This window comes from Watersipora subatra, chromosome 1 (genome assembly GCF_963576615.1).
Source record: "Watersipora subatra chromosome 1, tzWatSuba1.1, whole genome shotgun sequence".
Taxonomy (NCBI): domain Eukaryota; kingdom Metazoa; phylum Bryozoa; class Gymnolaemata; order Cheilostomatida; family Watersiporidae; genus Watersipora; species Watersipora subatra.
The window spans coordinates 38,109,811-38,130,253 of record NC_088708.1 but is presented as its reverse complement, the minus strand read 5'-3'; the positions used below and the strand labels follow the sequence as shown (position 1 = coordinate 38,130,253).

The 20,443-nt window shown below is 36.5% G+C and overlaps 2 protein-coding genes across 3 annotated transcripts; both read right to left on the bottom strand.

The window, feature by feature from the left end:
* Window positions 1-332: 332 nt before the first annotated feature.
* Window positions 333-4,509, bottom strand: LOC137393469 (uncharacterized). Of its 2 annotated transcripts, none has more exons than XM_068080042.1 (4): window positions 4,393-4,509; window positions 3,081-3,693; window positions 1,720-1,972; window positions 333-834 (listed from the first exon to the last, which is right to left on the bottom strand). In XM_068080042.1, the coding sequence occupies exons 1-4, from the start codon at window positions 4,462-4,464 to the stop codon at window positions 501-503; spliced, it is 1,272 nt and encodes a 423-aa protein (XP_067936143.1). In that variant the 5' UTR covers window positions 4,465-4,509; the 3' UTR covers window positions 333-500. The 2 variants fall into 2 exon arrangements, with proteins under 2 accessions (XP_067936143.1, XP_067936151.1); XM_068080050.1 differs by having other exon boundaries at window positions 3,258-3,693.
* A 3,378-nt stretch (window positions 4,510-7,887) lies between these two features.
* On the bottom strand, window positions 7,888-10,013 carry LOC137387304 (uncharacterized). Its single transcript, XM_068073683.1, has 4 exons — window positions 8,962-10,013; window positions 8,500-8,744; window positions 8,145-8,321; window positions 7,888-8,006 (listed from the first exon to the last, which is right to left on the bottom strand). Exons 1-4 carry the CDS (start codon window positions 10,011-10,013, stop codon window positions 7,888-7,890), a joined length of 1,593 nt encoding a protein of 530 aa, XP_067929784.1.
* Between the last annotated feature and the right edge of the window lie 10,430 nt (window positions 10,014-20,443).

Genomic DNA, 20,443 nt, shown 5'->3' with positions numbered 1-20,443 from the left:
TTCTTAAAGTCTGCAAAGCAACTTAGTTGTTTCATGGCAGAAAGTCAACTTTCTTTGGCAATGGTTGTTATTTTCCTTTCCAGTTCTGAGCTGCACTGTTTTGGCTTCAATAGCTGATACAGGACTGTCTGTAGCGTGAGTGTATATGTATATATACACTCACGCTACAGACAGTACTGTTTCGAATATTGAAGTCACAACAGTAAAAACAGGTTTCAAGAAATCACAGTATATCCACCATGATTTATATTTGCATTTGTGATAGTAAAAAACGAATTCAAACTGAATTAAATAAACAAGTGGCAACCTCAGCAGCCATTTTTCCAACTACATAACGTCTCAATTATGATTTTTATATTAAGAATAGATTTATGTTTAAGATATGGCATAGCAATAACCAAACTTCACCCTATTGATAGTACACAGTAATGAGGTGATCAAAGACTATATCAATTGAAGAATTCATCATTGCACAGTTTAATACAGCCAATGATACATTGCTACGAATGCTCATTAAGCTGTCTGACCGCTTTGATTAATTCGGGAAAAGAATTGTTCATATAGTGCCCAGCAGTATCTGACCGATAAAACTCTGCTTTGGTCTCCTTAGCCACTAACTCTTGCTCAGTCCATGGTAGGAAGGGGTCATCTGATGAGCCAAACTGAACAATTCGCTGACAATTGGACCTGATCTTGTTCCACTGCCATGGTCTGTCAAAATAGCCACTTCTCTTCTCTGTTTCATCATCCAAGTGAGAGACGTAGGCTGACACCAGGACGAGAGCAAAGACCTTGTGGGACTCTGCAAATCTGAGAGCTGCTACAGCACCCGAGCTACAATAGAATCACGCATGAAAATTCCAATATGGGATAAGGAACAATATGCATGTGCAGTAATGTTGCGCGAATCTCGCTATTCTGTTCAGCGTTGCCAATAGCAACACTGGCAAACGAGGTCCTTCACAAAATTAGTGTGAAGACAAAAGTGTGAAATAGCAAACGAGGTTGCTACCATTGCTAATATTAGATAACAACTGATACAGATCTGTGACACGTGAATGACCTCAGTACAGTTCTGTGACACGTGACTGACTTCAGTACAGTTCTACAACACGTGACTGACCTCAGTACAATTCTGTGACATATGACTGACCTCAGTAGAGTTCCATGACACGTGACTGACCTCAGTACAGTTATGTGACACGTGACTGACTTCAGTACAGTTCTATGACACGTGACTGATCTCAGTACAGGTCTGTGACACAGGACTAATCTCAGTACAGTTCTGTGACACGTAACTGACCCCAGTACAGTTCTGTGACACGTGACTGACCTCAGTACAGTTATGTGACACGTGACTGACATCAGTACAGTTATGTGACACGTGACAAGATAATATACAGTGCATATTCCAAAATGTATTTCCAAACTTGACGCCTATAAACGCATGCAGGTGCAGATTGTACCCAGTACAGATAATCCCCAGTACAGATAATCCCCAGTACAGATAATCCCCAGTACAGATAATCCTAGTACATATAATCCCAGTACAGATAATCCCCAGAGCAGATAATCCCCAGTACAGATAATCCTCAGAGCAGAATATAGCACCAAACTGTACCCAACAAGGAGCACAAAACATACTTCCCTCAAAAATGGGTGTACCACTAAATGTTCTCCGAGATTTGAGGTCAGTACCTGATGATATATGATACAAACCTGTGACCAATGATAATGGTGTTTTTATCGCACTGCAGCGCCTTCTCCATGAATGGCAGCCATATATTCTCTCGTGCATATATTGGGTCAGGCATATTCTCTAGCTTACACTCTAACCCTTCATTCTTCTTGAGGCGTTTGCAAGCCCAGCCGTACCAGTTCGCATGAAGTACATCTCCTGATCCATTCCCTGGGACTATAACAACCTTCCTCCTTACAACTTCACCTTCTTTAGCGAGAGCAGACTTGCTTTCTACGGAAGAAGATCTGTACAATAATTAAAGGCAGTATTAATTTTAATGCAAGACTACATAAGCACTGGCAAACAGGCGACAACACACTGACTTTACCTATTCCAGCCACCACTTAATTTTGTGCTAAAATCACTTCTACCTACTATTTTTACCTTTCGTCTACCACAGTCATATCTGCTAGTCATATCTATTATTCATATACACGTATCTACTACAGTCGTATCTGCTAGTCATATCTACCAGTATTATATATTATTCAAACATCTACCACAGTCATATCTATTATTCAAATATCTACCACAGTCATATCCATTATTCAAATATCTACCACAGTCATATCTATTATTCAAATATCTACCACAGTCATATCTATTATTCAAATATCTACCACAGTCATATCTATTATTCAAATATCTACCACAATCATATCTATTATTCAAATATCTACCACAGTCATATCTATTATTCAAATATCTACCAGTCATATCTATTATTCAAATATCTACCACAGTCATATCTATTATTCAAATATCTACCAGTCATATCGATTATTCAAACATCTACCAAAGTCATATCTATTATTCAAATATCTACCACAGTCATATCTATTATTCCAATATCTGCTACAGTCATATCTACTATTCAGATCCACTAGTCATATTCACCACTGCAGTACATAAGTACACAAACCAATCTAACGGTGTGGTATATTTGGTGTAAAACTACAAAACAAAAATATTTTCTAAAATGTGCCCTATTTAAGATTTATAAGGAGTTTTCAACGAGGTTGTCGTGGAACGACTGTAGCCAAATGATAGATTCCAGTTATTTGAAGCTCCTGTTGTTGAGGCTAGTTGCTTTAGCAGTTATTGATTAGTGCAGCTTATGGTATTATTAACATACCCCTCTAGACTTTCGCAACAAACTTTTGTATTACTGCTGTTACTGAATATGATATAGTTTTTTGAATCAATCACCCAAATCATGATATATTTTTCCTTTCAGTAGGATAATCAATTCTAATTGTATTACGCTTATTAAAATTGCTTGAATCAAAAACAAATATTCACAAAGTACATTTGTACCAGATACCAGTCATGTCCTCACCTAGCACTCTTGGAATCTCTACGGATGCATTTGATACTTTTCGTAGAGATGTGAAATATTTAGCGAATGGTGAGTTTCTATTGGCTATCGCTTGTGCTGTGTCATTGCCATCATTCACTACTGACATATCTATGTCTGTTTCTATGAGAAGAAACTTAATCATGGATTCAGCTTTACCATTAAAAGCCGCGAGATGAAGAGCTGTGTTATTGCCATTAGTGAGGCTATGCACTTCAGCGCCCTTTGAAATTAGCAGCTTGGCAGCAGCCACGTTATCCCATCTGCAAGCACTGTGAAAAGGCTGCCACCCATCTACGGTCTTGGCGTGAATGTCAGCACTATTTTCAAGCAACAGTGATATCATATCAAGATGGCCATTATAAGCTGCTCTGTGTAACGGCGTGTATTTATCATCATCCTGGGCATTGACTAGACTTGAATGAGAGAGGAGTAATTCCTTGACTTGGTTTAGCTTGTTATTTTCTGCTGCCCAAAGAATGTGCTTGCTGGGATCTGATTCTATCTCCTTCTGGGTAAAGGGCTCCGCAAAAATTTCATCCTCCATGAAGGCACTTGGCATCGAACTCGCTTGGCCATCTTTTGCACTCAATATCTAGTGAATATTCAATGCAAGTATGGTGGCATTAATAATATTGTAATATGGAATACATGGAATACCTGTTGTAGTATATGTCTACAACTTCAGCTTTCTCCCGAATGCCTGTTAATTTATCACAAAAAGCTTGCAAGTTGTCTGTTCAACACCGTTTTCTACGATTTGCTGTGAATTCAAAAGGAACATCTTGAAAGACCTTTGAGAGAGAGATAGTGTGTTTTGACTCACCAGAAAGGAGTTGTTACAATAAAAAGTTGTGGATTAAAGAAAAGACAAGTATTGACAGCTTTAGTTGGCATTCTAAGGTTTTAATTCTGATTTCTTACTGTAGTGATTTTCCCCATCAGTAAAATACCGACTAAATGGTGATTTTCGAGTGAGAGCTGCTCTAGGATATATAGAGTTTATACAACGGATTCTAAGGCGATAAAGTTAGAAAACAAAAGATAAATCAGAAACAAAACTGTCAGTGTTACCACCCAATATATTAACATATTCACAGTATAAATACCTAAATTAAAGCTTTCTTAGTAAAGAAGTGAGTGTGAGTATTTTTATAACGGTAACCTTGAAGTTGTAAACATCGGGGGAAAACTATTCTTGCCATTATCAATCAAAGTAGATCACAACTAAATGTGTAGGATGCCTTTAAATGGGTCAAGAAAAATATTGCAGCATTAAAACTACCCAGCACACCTTCCATAGCAGTTCTTGCTGTATTGGATCCATGCTTAGAAAGGCTCCATCCTCTTCACTACCGTCAGACATGACAGACACAAATTTTATTCACCAGTGAGAGACCTGCACACAGTAATCACCTGAAATTCAATATTCAGACTGGACAACATCGCCGCAGAATTTTATTGGGAGCAAACAATACAGGCAAAAAATATTTTGCTCAAATAATTTACTAACCATTTATGTAACTTACAGTCCTAACACTTTTAAGCCTAACCTTGTATACACAAGCAAGTCCCCTGGTGCTAGATCATATTGACCACTTTCAATTGACTGTGAATACACTTAGGACAACATCTTTTTTTAATTACATATCATTTTAAAGCTCTAAAAATATAATTTTTAAAAAACAGAAAACAAATATGGTAAATAATTTTTTTCACACTATTTTAAAGATATGATGTTTTGGAGTTAGCTGAACAAACATAATGGTTGATGTAGACCACGCCTGATAGAGTGTGTATATTTTTGTGGATTAAAATCTAATATTTTTGGTGTGAAGCTCTTATGCTGAGAGAAAAAAGCTTTCAAGTTTTGTCTACTTTGATCCTCATTGCTAAAAAAGATTTCAATCAGTATGTCATGAGAAACTAATGCTCTGGTCAGCAGCGATTTTTAAATTTCTCGGTCATATGAAAGTGCCATCGACATTACACGAATATCTCAAAAACTAACAGTTTAATCAACTTGAAACTTTGGAATTAGACTAAAAACATACCGCAAATGCTCACCGCAAATGCTCACCAAAACTTTGCAATCCTATGTAAACAGGAGTATGAAAAGAAATAATGTTCTGTTGGCAGCCATTTTTTGCTTGTTTTAATTCTCCTTGAATGCAAATAAACATGTTTTAGTATATACATAGAAAGCAAAAGTAAGATATTGTAAAAATGATAACGGTAGTTTATATTTACACACAACTCCTTCATTGAGATGTTTGGCATCGAATGTCATCAATGATTTGGGTGAACCGAAGGGTAATGTCTTTAGCAGAGAGGTGAAGAATGTTGTTGAAGTGCTCATCTGTGAGCCTTGTTCGGTATTTATTTTTAACATAATGCAGTTGAGAGAAGAATTGTTCAGACCTGTACGTGCTTTCGAACATGACCAAGATTTATGCCGCAAAGGCCTTTAGTTGTGGGTATTTCAGACAGGGAAGCATACGATAGGCGTGGGTGAGAACTTGGCCAGGGTTAAACAGCAATGAGATGAAATAATTTCTAAGATCAATCATTTCTACTAAATCAGTCGTTTAGTTGAAAATGAGGTCTTCTACAGTTAGCACCACTGAGAAAAAATAGAACTCTTTTTTATATTTCTAAAGTCATGAAATCTGGCTTCAAATTCTTGCTTTAGATCACACACAACATCAGCATACTTTCCTAGCGTTGGCTCAGTTGACCGATAACAAAGCATTGGAAAGCTTTGTACATCAATGGTGTCCTCTCTCAACTGTGATGCCCACATTTCAAGTTGACCATGAAAACTAACAACAGCATGATACATGTCACTAATCAGATGATTTCCACCTTGCAGTTTAGTGTTGAGTTCATTAAGGTGCAGCATCCTGTCCACAAGAAAAATAAAGTCATCCAAAAATTGAACAGATTGGAACTCAGGCAGCTGTTTCTCTTGCAATCTATAGAATTATATTATTTCAGCTTGCAAGTTGAAGGATCAGAGTAACATCTTTCCTTTTGATAACCAGCGCACTTGAGCAAAATATAGAGCATTTTCAAATTCTAGTTCGCTATCAGTGAGAAACTGACAATGTCTCAACCCTTTGTGCTGAAAATAGATGACAACATCTTTAATAACAGTACAACATGATCCAGTTTCATTGCTTCAGCAGCCAGGATTTGCTGATGTAGAATTGTGGAATTGTAATCGAATTGAATGGAATTGTAAAAAAAAGTGGATTAGGGTATAATCCCATTTTTCTCGAGCTCCTCCATTAGCAAACTGCTAAAATCATTGACGTAGCCAATCACAGCACCACTCCATCTGCTGCTATGGTACATAATTTGCCGAGATCGAAATTTTTCTGCTCTATCACCTTTTGTATTTCAGCCTACACATTTTTTCCTGTTGTACGACCATGCATGTCGCACAGAGCAAGAAAACTTTCAGTAATAGCGTGCTCTTTGTCTACTCCACGAATAAACACAGTTAACTGGGCTTTACCTGTTGCATCTGTCATTTCATCGAGTGCAATGGAACATGCTGTAAAACCTTGCAGTTTATATTTTAGCTGTCGCTGCACATTCCGACTCAAAACTCAAGTTCGACGAACTCAAGTTTTACGTCATAATATGATGTTAAACTTGAGTTGAAAACGAAGTATGACTGGAGAGAAGTATACCTTGAAAAGTTTTTTTGGTTTTTCATCAGAGCATATAATATATATATGTATATACATAAGTTGGTATGTGTATAGATAAATTTGTATGTATATACATAAATTTGTATGTACATACATAATTTTGTATGTATATACATAAATTTGTATGTGTATAGATAAATTTGTGTGTATATACATAAATTTGTATGTATACACATAAATTTGTATGTATATATGTACATAAATTTGTACGTATTGTGGTATGTTTATTAAACACCCAGTTTATTAAAATTCAAAACGCAAGTGAGTCTCTAACACAAAGTCATTGCATCAAGCATGACGTAATGTAAGCATTGCCATAGGCTGTACATTCTACATAGGCAATACATTCTACATCTCCTCTTGATCTCAAGATCACTTGTTGTAAAACCATACAGCATAACATCTAATAGATCTCAGGATTAACTGACTTGTATAACCATTACAGCACAAAATTTGATAACCACTTAGGAAGACGTCTATCTCAAACAGGTATGTTTTCAAAGTCACTATTTTGATCGAGATCAGAGTCAACAGGCTCTCGATTCAACTGAGCATTGTTATCAAGCAGGTCTGAAGTACGAAACCCAACTGCGACTTGATTAGACTCTCTAGTTGGCCTAGTTGACACATGTATACCATCTGCAATGTCGTCTTGATGAGCCAATCTAAGATCAGACACATGCCTATTTGTGCCATCGACTTCAACCAAAGTGCTAGAATTTATCTTTGTCACTTTTCGGCATTTCCACTTATCAAAGCACCTAGCATTAATTGGCTTGACATAAACAGTGTCTCCAACTTTGTATGGGTTAAGGCTGCAGTCTCTATTGTCACTAAGCTTTTGTGGTATTTCTGTCGATTTGGTCGCCCCTGCCAAGTCACTGCGATAGCTGTATAGTTCTTCCACAGGCACTATACCATTGGAGTTTGGTGAATTGTTATACCAATATGCTATTTCTTCAGTTCCTTCACCAGTTCTCATGACTGCTCTTTTTTATAGTATGGTGATGTCTTTCAATCATTCCATTTCCAGTAGGTTTATAGGCACAGCTGAGGATCTGGTCTACACTCTATTTCTGCAGAAACTCTTTCATTCTAGCACTTGTGAAACATGGGCCATAGTCACTCAGAAACTCCTTAGGAGGTCTACGTTCTCGAAACACATTGTCCAACTGTTCGATTACCACGTCTGATGTTTCATTAGCCAGTTTGAACCAAAGAGAAAGCCTGCTAAGCCCACAATCAATAACAGTCAGAAAAGGTCAACCATTCACATGAATAATATCTGATGCAAGGCGCTCCCATACATTCGCTACGTTTAGCTGACCATGATCCCATTTGATTGGATGAGGATCTACACTGTTACACGTAAGACAAGTTTTCACTACTTGCTCAACTATGTCTTTCTTGATTGTTCGTCCAAGCTTTTTCTGTGCCAAGTACAGGGTTTTGCTGACACCAAAGTAGTGGCTTTGATGAACTTTCTTTACATCTTCTATCTCATCTGTGTTAGAAAGTACAACCCCTGAGCATGCAACAACTTGTAACCATCATTTTTGGTACTCTGGTTAGGACATCCGACTTGTTCTCACCCAATGGAACAAGTTTTATCATTAGTGTTAACCTGTATTCATCAATCAGCTGACCAATAATTCCAAGTCTACATCGAATGATCAACTCACTGAGGCCAGTAACCTTAGGCCTTTTGGTATCTTCTATCACTGAATTTATCCACCCATAAACAGTAGCTGAATCTGTGATCACTTGCACATTTTTCATTTTCCACTTTAGTGCTAGTTTGATTCCTTTCAATGCAGCTTCTAGCTCAGCAACATTTATATGAGCACCATCATCCTCTTTACGTAGCCATGCTGCATCCTCAACAGTGTAACCACCTACCTCCAGAGACACTCCGAGAGCCAAGTTGCTGGTGTCACACCACACAGTACAATGAGAGGTCTTCTTGACATCCTACTTGCCTTTCACTGGGTCTTGCTCTTGTACTTTTTGAAATATTTTATCCAACAAAGATTTCACAGAACTAGGAACTGTTTCAGACCAGTCTATGTCATTAGTCAATCTCTTTACATAGCTACAAGCAACTCTTAACCATCCAGCAACTGGGTAATGTGTAACTAGTTTGCCACAAATGGAAAAAAAGGTCTCTTTTTGTAACCTTTTCTGAAACTACAGGCAAATCACCATCTCGCTTCCAGTTGTACTGATCATCTTCTGCTTTGTTTACTCTAAGACCCAACACATGAGTATCTGATAGTGTCAATGGGTCTTTTGCCACAAGTCCAAACCTTAGTAAGTGAGCTCTAACAACATCAGCTTGAACCACCTCCTCGTCTACCCAAATGTCATCAATGTAGTGATCAGTTCCATGGCAAATCTGTTCATCCAATGAGAGCACTTTATCTATGATCTTGGACATTATCTTGGAAGCAACATTCAAACCAAATCCCATGTGTGTCATTACATACGTTTTACCTCTGTACTTCACTGCCTGGAATCTTTTCAGACTAGGCTTTATATGAATTTGTGGATAAGCCTTCTTCAAATCTAACAGACATGCTTTGCTTCTTCCTAACCTACAATCTCGCAGTTTTTCTTGGTAAATTGCAGTCTCAACACCTGGATTACTGTGAATATAGTTGTTTAGTTCACGGTAATCCATAACAGGGCGAATCTTATTGGTCTTGTTTGGTTGTTTTGCAGCCATCAATGGAATGATCCTCTCTACATGACCATGGACTGTGCTATCATATAACTCCAGCCATTCATCATCTATCCAGCGTTGCACTTCTTCATCAAACTCTTTTCTGTCATCATCATTTACCTTGTATTCATAGCAATGATTTTGTAGAATCGGTTCATCATCTTTCCATTTCCATTTGACAAACCATGCACTACCATCAAACCATGCTATGAAATCTTTATCATCAATCTCTAAACTACTCTGGTGTCTTGTGCCAACACTTATCACTGGCACCTCACCGCCAAACTTAACACCATTGTGAACATCAACATTAACTCCGCCGAGTTTAGCAATAGCATCCATTCCCAATATCACTTGTGCTCCACCTACTAGTGCTGACGCAATCAAGCACTGCAGAGGAAGCTCTTCATTTCCTGTGACATTGACTTCTAAAAAGGTTTCACCCTTACACTCAGTAGTTTTACCATTTAACATGCTGACAATTCGAACAGGACCGCTAGGCCTTTTATCCAATTTAACACAAAAATCATCTAAAACCAAAGTCTGTTCGCAACCAGTATCTACAAAAGCTCTTGCCGATACTTTGTTTCCATATATATCAATAAATGGTAGCACCTCTGTTCAGTGACTTGTAGCGGGGAGAATATCCGGTGCAGACACACCCCCATTCTCGTTTACCTTAGCCTTACAGCAATTCCTAGCTATGTGATTGCCAAGCTCTTGACAGTTGTAACACTTTGTTAGCCTTTTTGCACTCTTTACAACCTTGGATAGGCACTGGTGGGCTCCATGACCTCTGCCATTACAAATTGAACAAATCTGTCCAGCAGGTTTTGAGCCTACATACCCCATTGCACAGACTCCTTGTGCTCCACCATTGCTAGACATAATCATTCTGGCTCTTGTGGCCAACTCTGACAACGATAGTTTTTCAACTGCTGAAATGGATTTTATCTGGGTAGCTACGTCAATTGGTAACCCAGCCACAAAAGCACACTTCAACAAGGGTTCAGGTACTGTTTGGCCAATCAGAGCTACTAGCCTACACAAATCTGCCAAGTAAACATCAACAGTTTCTCCTTTGCATATCCTTCTTTGTAGTTGTCCATATGCGCAAAAGTTATTTACTCCAAAAGCAGTCATTAGCTCCTGTTTAATCAGTGCATAATCCTTTTTAGTGTCGGCTGACAGTTGTTTATAAATGGTGAATGCCGGTTTAGACAGAAAGAGTGGCACAAAAGATTTCAACTCCGTAATATTCTGCAGCTCAGCTACAAGCTCTAGCTTGTCACACCACTCAGAAAAGTCACCACTCTTCTCTACGTCTTCATAGGATTTAATCAAGTCTGAAAGTTTTACTGCCATTATTGTCACAGTTTTGCCGAAATAGCTTGAGGTATGTTTATCAAACACTTAGTTTATTCAAATTCAAAACGCAGTGAATCTCTAACACACAATCATTGCATCAAGCATGACGTAATGTAAGCATATAGGCTGTACATTCTACATAGGCAATAGCCAATACATTCTACACGTATATACATAAATTTGAATGTATATACATAAATTTGTATGTATATACATAAATTCGTATGTACATACATAAATTTATAAACTCTGATGTAATCAATTAAAAATGCCAAATGACTTTTACATACATGTTGGTTGAAAATACATACATGTACTAGAAGCGTTTATGAGCAATTGTTCTATACTGTATTGGAAATTTTCACAATATCCAGAAAATAATTAGATACACATTGAAATTACAGCCAAAGTTAGGACTGAAAGTTGGCCAAAGTTAAAAAATGAATAGCATGCATTAATGGACAAATGAACAAAAAATAGGCCAATGATAAGTTAATTAAGCCTTGCACTCACTAAGGTTTTCAGCTCAACATACAGCAGCTTTTGCTACAGATTACTACTGTTTTGGCGCATTAGAAATCTTGCAAACAATAAGGGAACCATTTGATGTTCCTACAAGTTCGACAACTTTATCTAACCCTGCTCACCTAATTTGATCTTAAGAAGGGCTGATATATTGATCGCGGCAAAGCAGCTTTGTAATGAGATGTCATTCATGAATATACGCTAAAATTCTATTACACATTCTATCTATTTTATCGCAGTACAATTTATTATTATTGATATGAGCAATCTTTATTGTGGTAAGCAATAGTCATATTTTACAATGTTTTTTTTAAACAAGTACTTCAGCAAGTAGCATATACTAAATAGCAGTATACAAACTAAACAAACAAAACAAACCAATGAGTGATCTAACTAATATAATGTTGGAATTAAAAGCATAAAATATGTAAAAAGCAGGCTTGGAGGATTGATATGAATAATGTTGGTGGTGAAGTGGTCAAGGATAGGCTCTGTAAAAAAAGTTAGAAGTACATAATTATGAGTTACACTAACTGGGCGTTCCCGGTGTAATTATTTCTCGAAACTAGATACAGAGTACGCGTACAGCATGAAAGCTACGCAACTGACCCGTTCTACTGACCGGTTTTATTTTAATCTCAACAGTTTTTGAAGTTGCCTACAAAAACTAATTAGTAATTTTATGCAAGTGTATTTGATCCTATCATTTGTTGAAATAATTGGATTGTAAATTGTGACTGTTCAATCCGTTTTGAATCTAGGTCCTTATATCTTTTGTTACAGAATCACGACTTGACTGCACCAGTTACTAAAGTACATACTCGGCAATCAGACCTGCCAACCCAAGAGCAGGGCAGTGTGTGAGATTTGGTTTTGGGGCAATTGATGTATCAATGATAGTATATATAAAATTGTGGAAATTGGGGCAAAAATCTCACGCATTTTCATTTTTTCTTTGGGGTGATTTCGTGAGTCTCACGCCCAATGCGTGATAATTGGCAGGTATGTCGGCAATGCTTGATGCGGTGGTTTTCACCCTTGAAGCTCTGGCGTCCATTTTACACCGCGAGTTAACATTAACTTTATTGATTTTTATTAGGAACGGTTTGATCTATTTTTTCCGTGTGATAGTCTTTGGTTCGTAAAGCTATATGCGTTTGTAGTTTGTACATACATGTACCGCTGAATTATTATGGCACCTTTACAGGGTCAGGTATAATGGCAGTGGCTCAAAACCTGGGTCAGATCTAAAAAAGATAACGATTTGTGAGTTTCTAGCAGCAATTCCTAACTCGGTTGCGGAATGTACACAGAAATCAATTTTGACGCCTACAATATAACTGCACGTTGACAAGGTCGTTTCTACGGAACTACAAAACTGCTAATGCTAGCTGTATTATTAAACTAACTAACAAACTACTACAAACTATTAATGCTAGCTAATTCTAGCTTGAGCTCTGGCTCTCTCTCTCTCTCTTCCCAAGAGCCTCCTTGGATGCTTTCCCATCTGCCTGCTGAGGAGCCTCCCTCTCTTCTCTACCAATGGAGCCTCCTCCACCAGCTGAGCCTCCTCTACGCCACTATCTCAACTGCCGACACTCTCTACCTATGACCTCTTACGACTCTCGTTGGATTGTCAAAACTAACAACTGTACTGGACTGATCAACAAGCATAGACGACTGTTCGAGTAAAGATGTCACTTTCATTAGCTATTCTAATTGTTTTGTCATTAATATTATTGTTTTAGAATTTTGTTAGTCGTGTATTTTAATTGTTTGACTTATAGGATAAAGAAGTAACTTGTACTGGTAAATATCAGCATAACTTACAATAGCTTAACACCTTCACTAATCCTGAACCAGTAATAATTAAATTAGTTCCGACAAGCTAAGTAAAATTGCACAAACTAAACATAGTCAAAATAGAAAAATATGACAAGCAAATTCAATACTGATGTTGTGTGTAGATTTGGATTAGTTATGCATAACAGAATTTTTCCACAACCACACATAACATTTTTGGTGGAGATGCGGTCTCGATCCCAACCTTTCACATGCCAATCTTGAATCTACTTTTATTAATAAATTCCCCTTTTCATTTCAGCTCATGATAGCATCTGCTAGTGAATCTAACATTTTTATCTTTATTCATATTTGGTTGCTTAGCTATCTAAAATATTTATTTGGTCACTGTATTCTACTGGGCAGGTAGATAATTAACATATCTGTCGTGGGACTAATTAAAAGTCTATGTTAGCTGAGATGCTAGTGACTAATCTCTATCATTTAGCCAAAGCGTAACCACATAGCTAGACAAGCATTCCCCCCAACGCCCAAACCTTTCGTAATGCCTTTCGTTATACTTTTGCAGCGCTTAATTGTAGCCTATATTGGAATTGATCGCCCACCGCATATTAACTATAGGCTTGAACATGCTAGTATTTTAAGTAAATCTGTAGACAGATTTTAACTTGCCTAGGATAAAACTTGAATTAATTCACTATTTACAACTGTTTCGCTTGCAAGGAAATTCCACAAACTATTTCACAACTGCGCGCTTTAACTTTACATTGGCCATAGTGTCCACCATTTCCGACTGTTTTGCTTGCAGGGAAATCACACATAAACAATTCCACAGCCGCGTGCTTTCACTTTACATTTGCCATAGTGTCCACCATTTCCGACTGTTTCGCTTGCAGGGAAATTATATACACACGATTCACAGCTGAGCACTGTTATTACCTTTCTGACTGTTTTGCTCCAGGGCTTACACATATCAGAACTTGATATACGCACAATTTCACAAAATTCTTAGGACACTTTCTACTTTGATTGACCTTTCTGACTGTTTCGCTTGCAGAGAAAGCATAAATCTATTTATACATTGGCAACCTTATATGTACGTTCAATTCTGCAGATTTATCCAGTCACATGCTCACACTCAACCTATCTTTCTGACTGTTTCTCTCGCAGAGAAAGCATAGTTTCATACTATTTCCGACTGTTTTGTTCGCAGGGACATCAAACTCATATCCTTTCCGACTGTTTCATTCGCAGGGAAAGCGCGTATCGAGATGATTAGATTACTAATTATTAGTGACTGTAGATATATTGAGCTCAAGATTATATCTAACCTAAACATGTAAGATCTTAAAAAAACTGTGTTTGGCCGTGTACCCATTTATGCAGCTTGCATTTCTTAAAGAAAATAAACTTATAAAAACTTAAAAATTAGTTCAAAGGAAATGAATATTAAAAACTAATTTTTCATTGAAGTGAATCTTAGTGATTCTATTAAATTAATTAATTAAATGTTTAAATTGATTCTTTGAAGCCTAAAAATGACTTAACACTTGGCAATTCTATAGAACTAGTACAAGTTCTTAAAATTACATTTGATAAATACAGCACAACAGGAACTAGCACAGGTCTGATTACTATAGAAAGTTTGTCATAATTAGACTGTCTATCTTGCTTACTGGGCAGACTGATAAATTACTAATTTTCAGTTGTGGGCGAATTTTATTACGCTATGCTAGTTGAGGCTTGATTGCAGTTTCCTATTTTTGAGAACCTTTTCTATGAAAAGCTTGCTATTTAAAAGATTATTAATTTAGTGTTATAACAAGTCATTGTAATAATATATAAAACTGACTAATTTTGAGACAATACAGAATGATGGAACCATTATAAACTGCAATAACGACATGCACTCGGCCAACCAACAAGTTCTTTTACAATCTTTGAACAATAGCTAGCATACAATGAATTGCGCAACAACAATAATCCAATGTGGATTAGCTTCCCTTAGGTATTCTAAAGATATATACATATGCTTAGCAAACAATTTTAAGCCTTGAAAAATTTACAAAAAAGAATTTGCTCCTCTTATACTTATGTTACTGTAAGTATCAACGCCTTACTCTTATGTACACATTTGGCTTACTATGCATCTAGAACCTTCTTATTATATATTGATAGTAAGTTTTAATTTTAACACTATCATATACCACCTATTGCACAAACTTATAATTATCCTTATAATATCATGGACTACTAGCCCTACCCAAACTAGTATCTGGGAAAAAAACCCTCACCTATTGACTTTTTCACGAAACTTTGTGCGCAACATTTTTGGCTAAAGACATTGGCTTGTCTTGCATCATTACTTGGTGACTATTATTGGCTAGCATGCAGCCGATAATAGATTAAAATCCAGGCAGCCATTTCTAAGCTTGATTTGGTTAGATATTGAGAACATCTTCATTCAGCGCTATTAACAATTTGGTTCTTATAAAAGTTGCACACCGTACTTTGTAGCATTCGCTTAGCTCATGATTACTGAATGGCAAGGCAAATTTGAGACACGAAGTTTTGCTACATCCATTCTTAGTGTTATATTCATCCTCTGCTGGTCAGAGAAATAAATCATGCCTTGCTGTACCAACAAAGTCATGAAAGCTAATTAGCCCCAGTACCAAGACTGGTAGCTCTGGTATGCCTGAAGCAACAGGGCTGATAAATAAATTTGCGTTCCATTCCCAATGCGCTTAATAATTGCAAAGCGTGAAAGCTTCTTAGGATCTGATAACTGCCATGGTTGCCATGACAACAACTGGTTATTCAGTGCAACATGCTTTTAAACATATTTTGGCTAAACATCTGCTTTGTCTGACTTATTAATGTACAATCATTCGCATGTAAGCAAGAAAAATTTGAATGTGTGCCTCAGGAAGATGTGTCACCCTTGTCAGTCCACCCTAGATAGAACCACATGCTATTATCATCATAGGTAAGGCTCAGGTAAATTTTGTCTGACAATTTGTATGAATTTAAAAAACAGATAGTTTGCAACCTTCTCCTGTAGTTGAGAGTTTAAAAAAATACAATTCAAAAATCGAATTCGAAAACAAAATCAAAAATCATCTGTTAAAATAAAATTTAAAATAATTTTTGGCCCATACGACAAATCGGAAAAAAATTTGTTTACATTTACTTTAAATTTCAACAACTCGCTATGTTAAATTTTCACAAAAACGGTTTTGACCAAAAAATAAATTGCTCTATTTCCAACTTCTAAACGCTTCGTTAATTTCAATCGTAATTGCTTAACTCCAAAACTCGAGACTCAACAGCTTGTTGATATCATGGAATGATGTTTGATTCATTTCCAGGATTAAAATCAAAAGATTTACAAAAGTATATAACTAAAACCAAATTTGATGTTCCGTTTGTGAAATGGTTAACAGCTATATTACTTAGAGTCATGGGATTATATTTCACTTTAATTGCTGAATAAGGTACCAGACAATCTTACCACAAATTCATTTAAAGACACATTTCATAATTAAACTGCATATTGATGAGTTAAATATGTTAAAACAAACTAGGTAAAACTGCAACACCCTGAATATTTGCGCTAGCCTCAGGTCATGCTCAGCTTGTCATGACAGACCAGCTAATCCAGATAGTTGATCTGCCATGTTCCGGTTGTTTGACTTGATTTCAGTTATAAGAAAAAGATATTCATACTGTGTATAATCCCAAGAGTTTCTGTTTCATCTAAAACTTTAGCATAAGAAATTATAAAGCAACAATAAACATTTAACTTAATTAAAATAACACCCACAAAAAATGTGCTTCCATTTGAACAGACACCTGTACACCACAGCAGCCTTTTCATTAACTTTCAGTTTAATATTTGAACGGACACCTGTACACCACAGCAGCCTTTTTATTAACTTTCAGTTTAATATTTAAAAAACTAGTCAAGTAAAACACTCATATTTTGTTTCACAAAAGTGGTTTGACAAGGAAGTTCTCTTACATAAGGTAGTTCTAACTTATTCATTCACAAAAAATATCATCCCAAAATATGGTACGCCAGCTCTATGCAACTTTTGTAATATATGGTTGCTATCGTACCAATACCATCACTACTTGGCTATCAATCATCTCAATGCTACGCTTTAAATTGACAGTAAAGTGATAGAGTTACATATTTTCAATTGATTTAATTTAATTACTTGTTGACTTTTACAAGCCAAACTTTCCTACATAGTTTTACACAAATTAAACTTTCAGTTTTGATAATTAAACTTGAAGTTAAGTATATTAATTTACAAATTAGCTGAGACACAACCTTTTGATAACATTTTAGTAGAAGCTCAAAACAGCCATGCTATTAAAACATGTATGCAATCCTTTGATAGCTTTTGCTTGAACTGAACAAAGTGTAAGTGATATTAAGACTTGTCTTCCCAATTTGCTTAAACAAAGATGAGTGGAAAACTCCAAAAGAAAATCTTTATGACTTGCTTATTTGAAATTACAACATGACTTTCTGACATTATAACTTATAACGTTTTCCAGATTTAAGACAAAAACAGATTAATTGTATTTGATGTACTTATGACTTTCGCTTAATAACTAACTGTTGACTATGACTTACTACTAACATACTTCAACCAAACATGAAAGAATACCATATAATCTCTGCATGTGCTTCTCTAACCAGTCACAAACCTAGCTTTACCTATGACCGGGACAACTAACTTCACCAATGATGCGGCTTCACATACTTGACATTTATTGTTAGACTTTCTAACTTAATACTGCTTATGAACAGCTTCCACTCAAATTCTCATAACTATCAACTTCCACTAACCTATCTCCCAGACTCACCTGACTCTCGACAATGCTTTACTATCAAGTTGGATTTTCGTTACTCACTTTTCATTTGCAATTATCTCAAGTCATTTGCAACTGCAGACTATTATTCAAGGCCGCAACTAATGAATGTTTCGCAAACCCAACCTAGCTAACCGTCGACAATGCCTTTCACTATTAACCACAACCTCGTCCTTTACTGCAATGCATTCAAAGCATTCATTGACATTCACTCTTCCTTGCACTCACAACATATACACATTACTGAGAGATACAACCCTCTCATTTTCAGCTCAGTCACCCTTCTAACCCCTTTTCAATTTCTATCCAACTGAACCAACATAACCTTTCTACCTATTATTTGATCCGTTGGTTATCGTGTTTCAGCAGTGACTCTCAGCAGTTCCATAAAGTTAGAATCTCATGAATGTGAATATCAACTTGGAAAGAAATATCAAAACATAAGGATTGGGGATGGAATTTGACATTTTTGATACAAAATTTTCATTATTTTCTTCGAGGATGGATTGTAAAATCGCCAAGTTGAAGTAAAAAGCTGCTGTTGGAATCATGATAATTATACTGGAAAGAACAAAAATGCTAACTATGACAGATCATTGACTTTCATTTGGTACAAACATCTTGTTTATAAAACTTATGTTCCTTTACAGGTAACGTGCCGAGTTATTATTTTGGATGTGGCTAATCGATTGTAACTGATAATTTCACTATTGATTAATGTTCTGGAAAAAAACCTATTTCGCCACATTAAAGCTAACGGCGCACCTCACAATAATGTTATAAAATTCTGTTTCCAAATTTGTATGATAGATCTTTTGTTGTAAGTAGATCAGCACATAGCAAAAAAAGATATGACCACTTAATTGTAATCTTTTTTTTCTTTAAAATTTTCAGAATTTTTCATTTTTTAGGGTAAGATAGGTAGCCAAAAGTATGTGTTTTACATGTGTTTTAAATAAATTATTAAGTAGAACAACAAAAAAACTTGCTGAATAAATCACTCATTTAATAATTACTGTTAAGTTGTTTTTTTTTTTTTGGAGGTCAATGTACGTTGATTCATGTTTGCAATGTATGAAGTTTCTGTTATATGTTACTATCTTCTTTCCTTCTACAACTGCCACCGGAATGACCACAGTGTTGCTTTCAGCCACCCGCACATACCAATATACGGGAAGACCCGTTTCCATCACTAGGGAGGTACAATACAAACGACAAGATCGTAACACTCGACTCCAAAATGACAATAGACACTTGACTAAATCGCCCAACAAACTACCAATTGTATTCATATATGACATTTTACTTCAGCCTTGTTTGAAAATTGTCTACTATTATGGTTTTGGTTTTTATTAATCATGTTTAACTTTATTATTGTTGGTGCAAGGTTTTAAAGAATACTATCATTTTAGTCTTACTCTCACTTCAATAACTAGGTTCGTTTTTTTTTTCATTTTGTTATACATATATTTTTTTACCCTTACATCCTTATTAACCCCACCATGGAACGCCGTCACTGATATGAGGACATATCATTATTTAACAACGGGAGAAATGTTGTATGGAGATACTGCGAAAACATTATACCAACAGGGAATGTAGCCAGACCACAGGATAACCATATGATACGTACAAGCACCAAGACGCCCAAAGACATTAAAAGATTCAATAATTAGAAAATGTCAAAAGCAAATTAGAAACTTCAAATTTGGAAGAAATCAATCATAGAAACTGCGCCAACACCAGATGGAGAACATGCTAAAGGGAAGTCGAAGCAATTAAACCTACCAACCACCATCATCAAAAAGCCACCAGAGAAACATTAGAGACGAGTCAAATGAGTCACATACAGATCTGCCACTCCTGTCCAACATGACCTAGATACCAGGAGTAAGTCACGAGCTCCACCCTACATGTCAACATCACGTGCACCAGCTGAAGACTTACGCAAACAAGATATCTTCACACGCCTGACAGAAAGCATTGAACCTTAACACTCAACCTACACCCACAGGCTAACCATCCCACATGTCATCTATAAAAGAGAACAGCTCCAATGACTCAATATCTCTATCCCCATCTTTATCTCCGGCTAGCTTGAGCTCCGGCTCTCTCTTCCCAAGGGCCTCCTTGGACACTTTCCTATCTGCCTGCTGAGGAGCCTCTCTCTTCTCTACCAATAGAGCCTCCTTTTCCTCTACCAGCTGAGTCTCCTCTACGCCACTGTCTCAACTGCTGACACTCTCTACCTATGACCTCTTACGACTCTCGTTTGACTGTCGAAACTAACAACTGTACAGAACTGATCAACAAGCATAGAC

Excerpts from the sequence above, each read along its gene's own strand:
- LOC137393469 (XM_068080042.1), bottom strand. The coding sequence starts at position 4,464 with ATGTCTGACGGTAGTGAAGAGGATGGAGCCTTTCTAAGCATGGATCCA. Across the intron at positions 1,973-3,080 it reads AGAGATTCCAAGAGTGCTAG|AAAGCAAGTCTGCTCTCGCT; the intron begins GTGAGGACATGA and ends CTTCTTCCGTAG. Across the intron at positions 835-1,719 it reads ACCATTATCATTGGTCACAG|CTCGGGTGCTGTAGCAGCTC; the intron begins GTTTGTATCATA and ends ATTCTATTGTAG.
- LOC137387304 (XM_068073683.1), bottom strand. The coding sequence starts at position 10,013 with ATGTTAAATGGTAAAACTACTGAGTGTAAGGGTGAAACCTTTTTAGAA. Across the intron at positions 8,745-8,961 it reads GACCTTTTTTTCCATTTGTG|CAACTTGGCTCTCGGAGTGT; the intron begins GCAAACTAGTTA and ends GTGTGACACCAG. Across the intron at positions 8,322-8,499 it reads GCCTAAGGTTACTGGCCTCA|ATGAGATAGAAGATGTAAAG; the intron begins GTGAGTTGATCA and ends TTTCTAACACAG.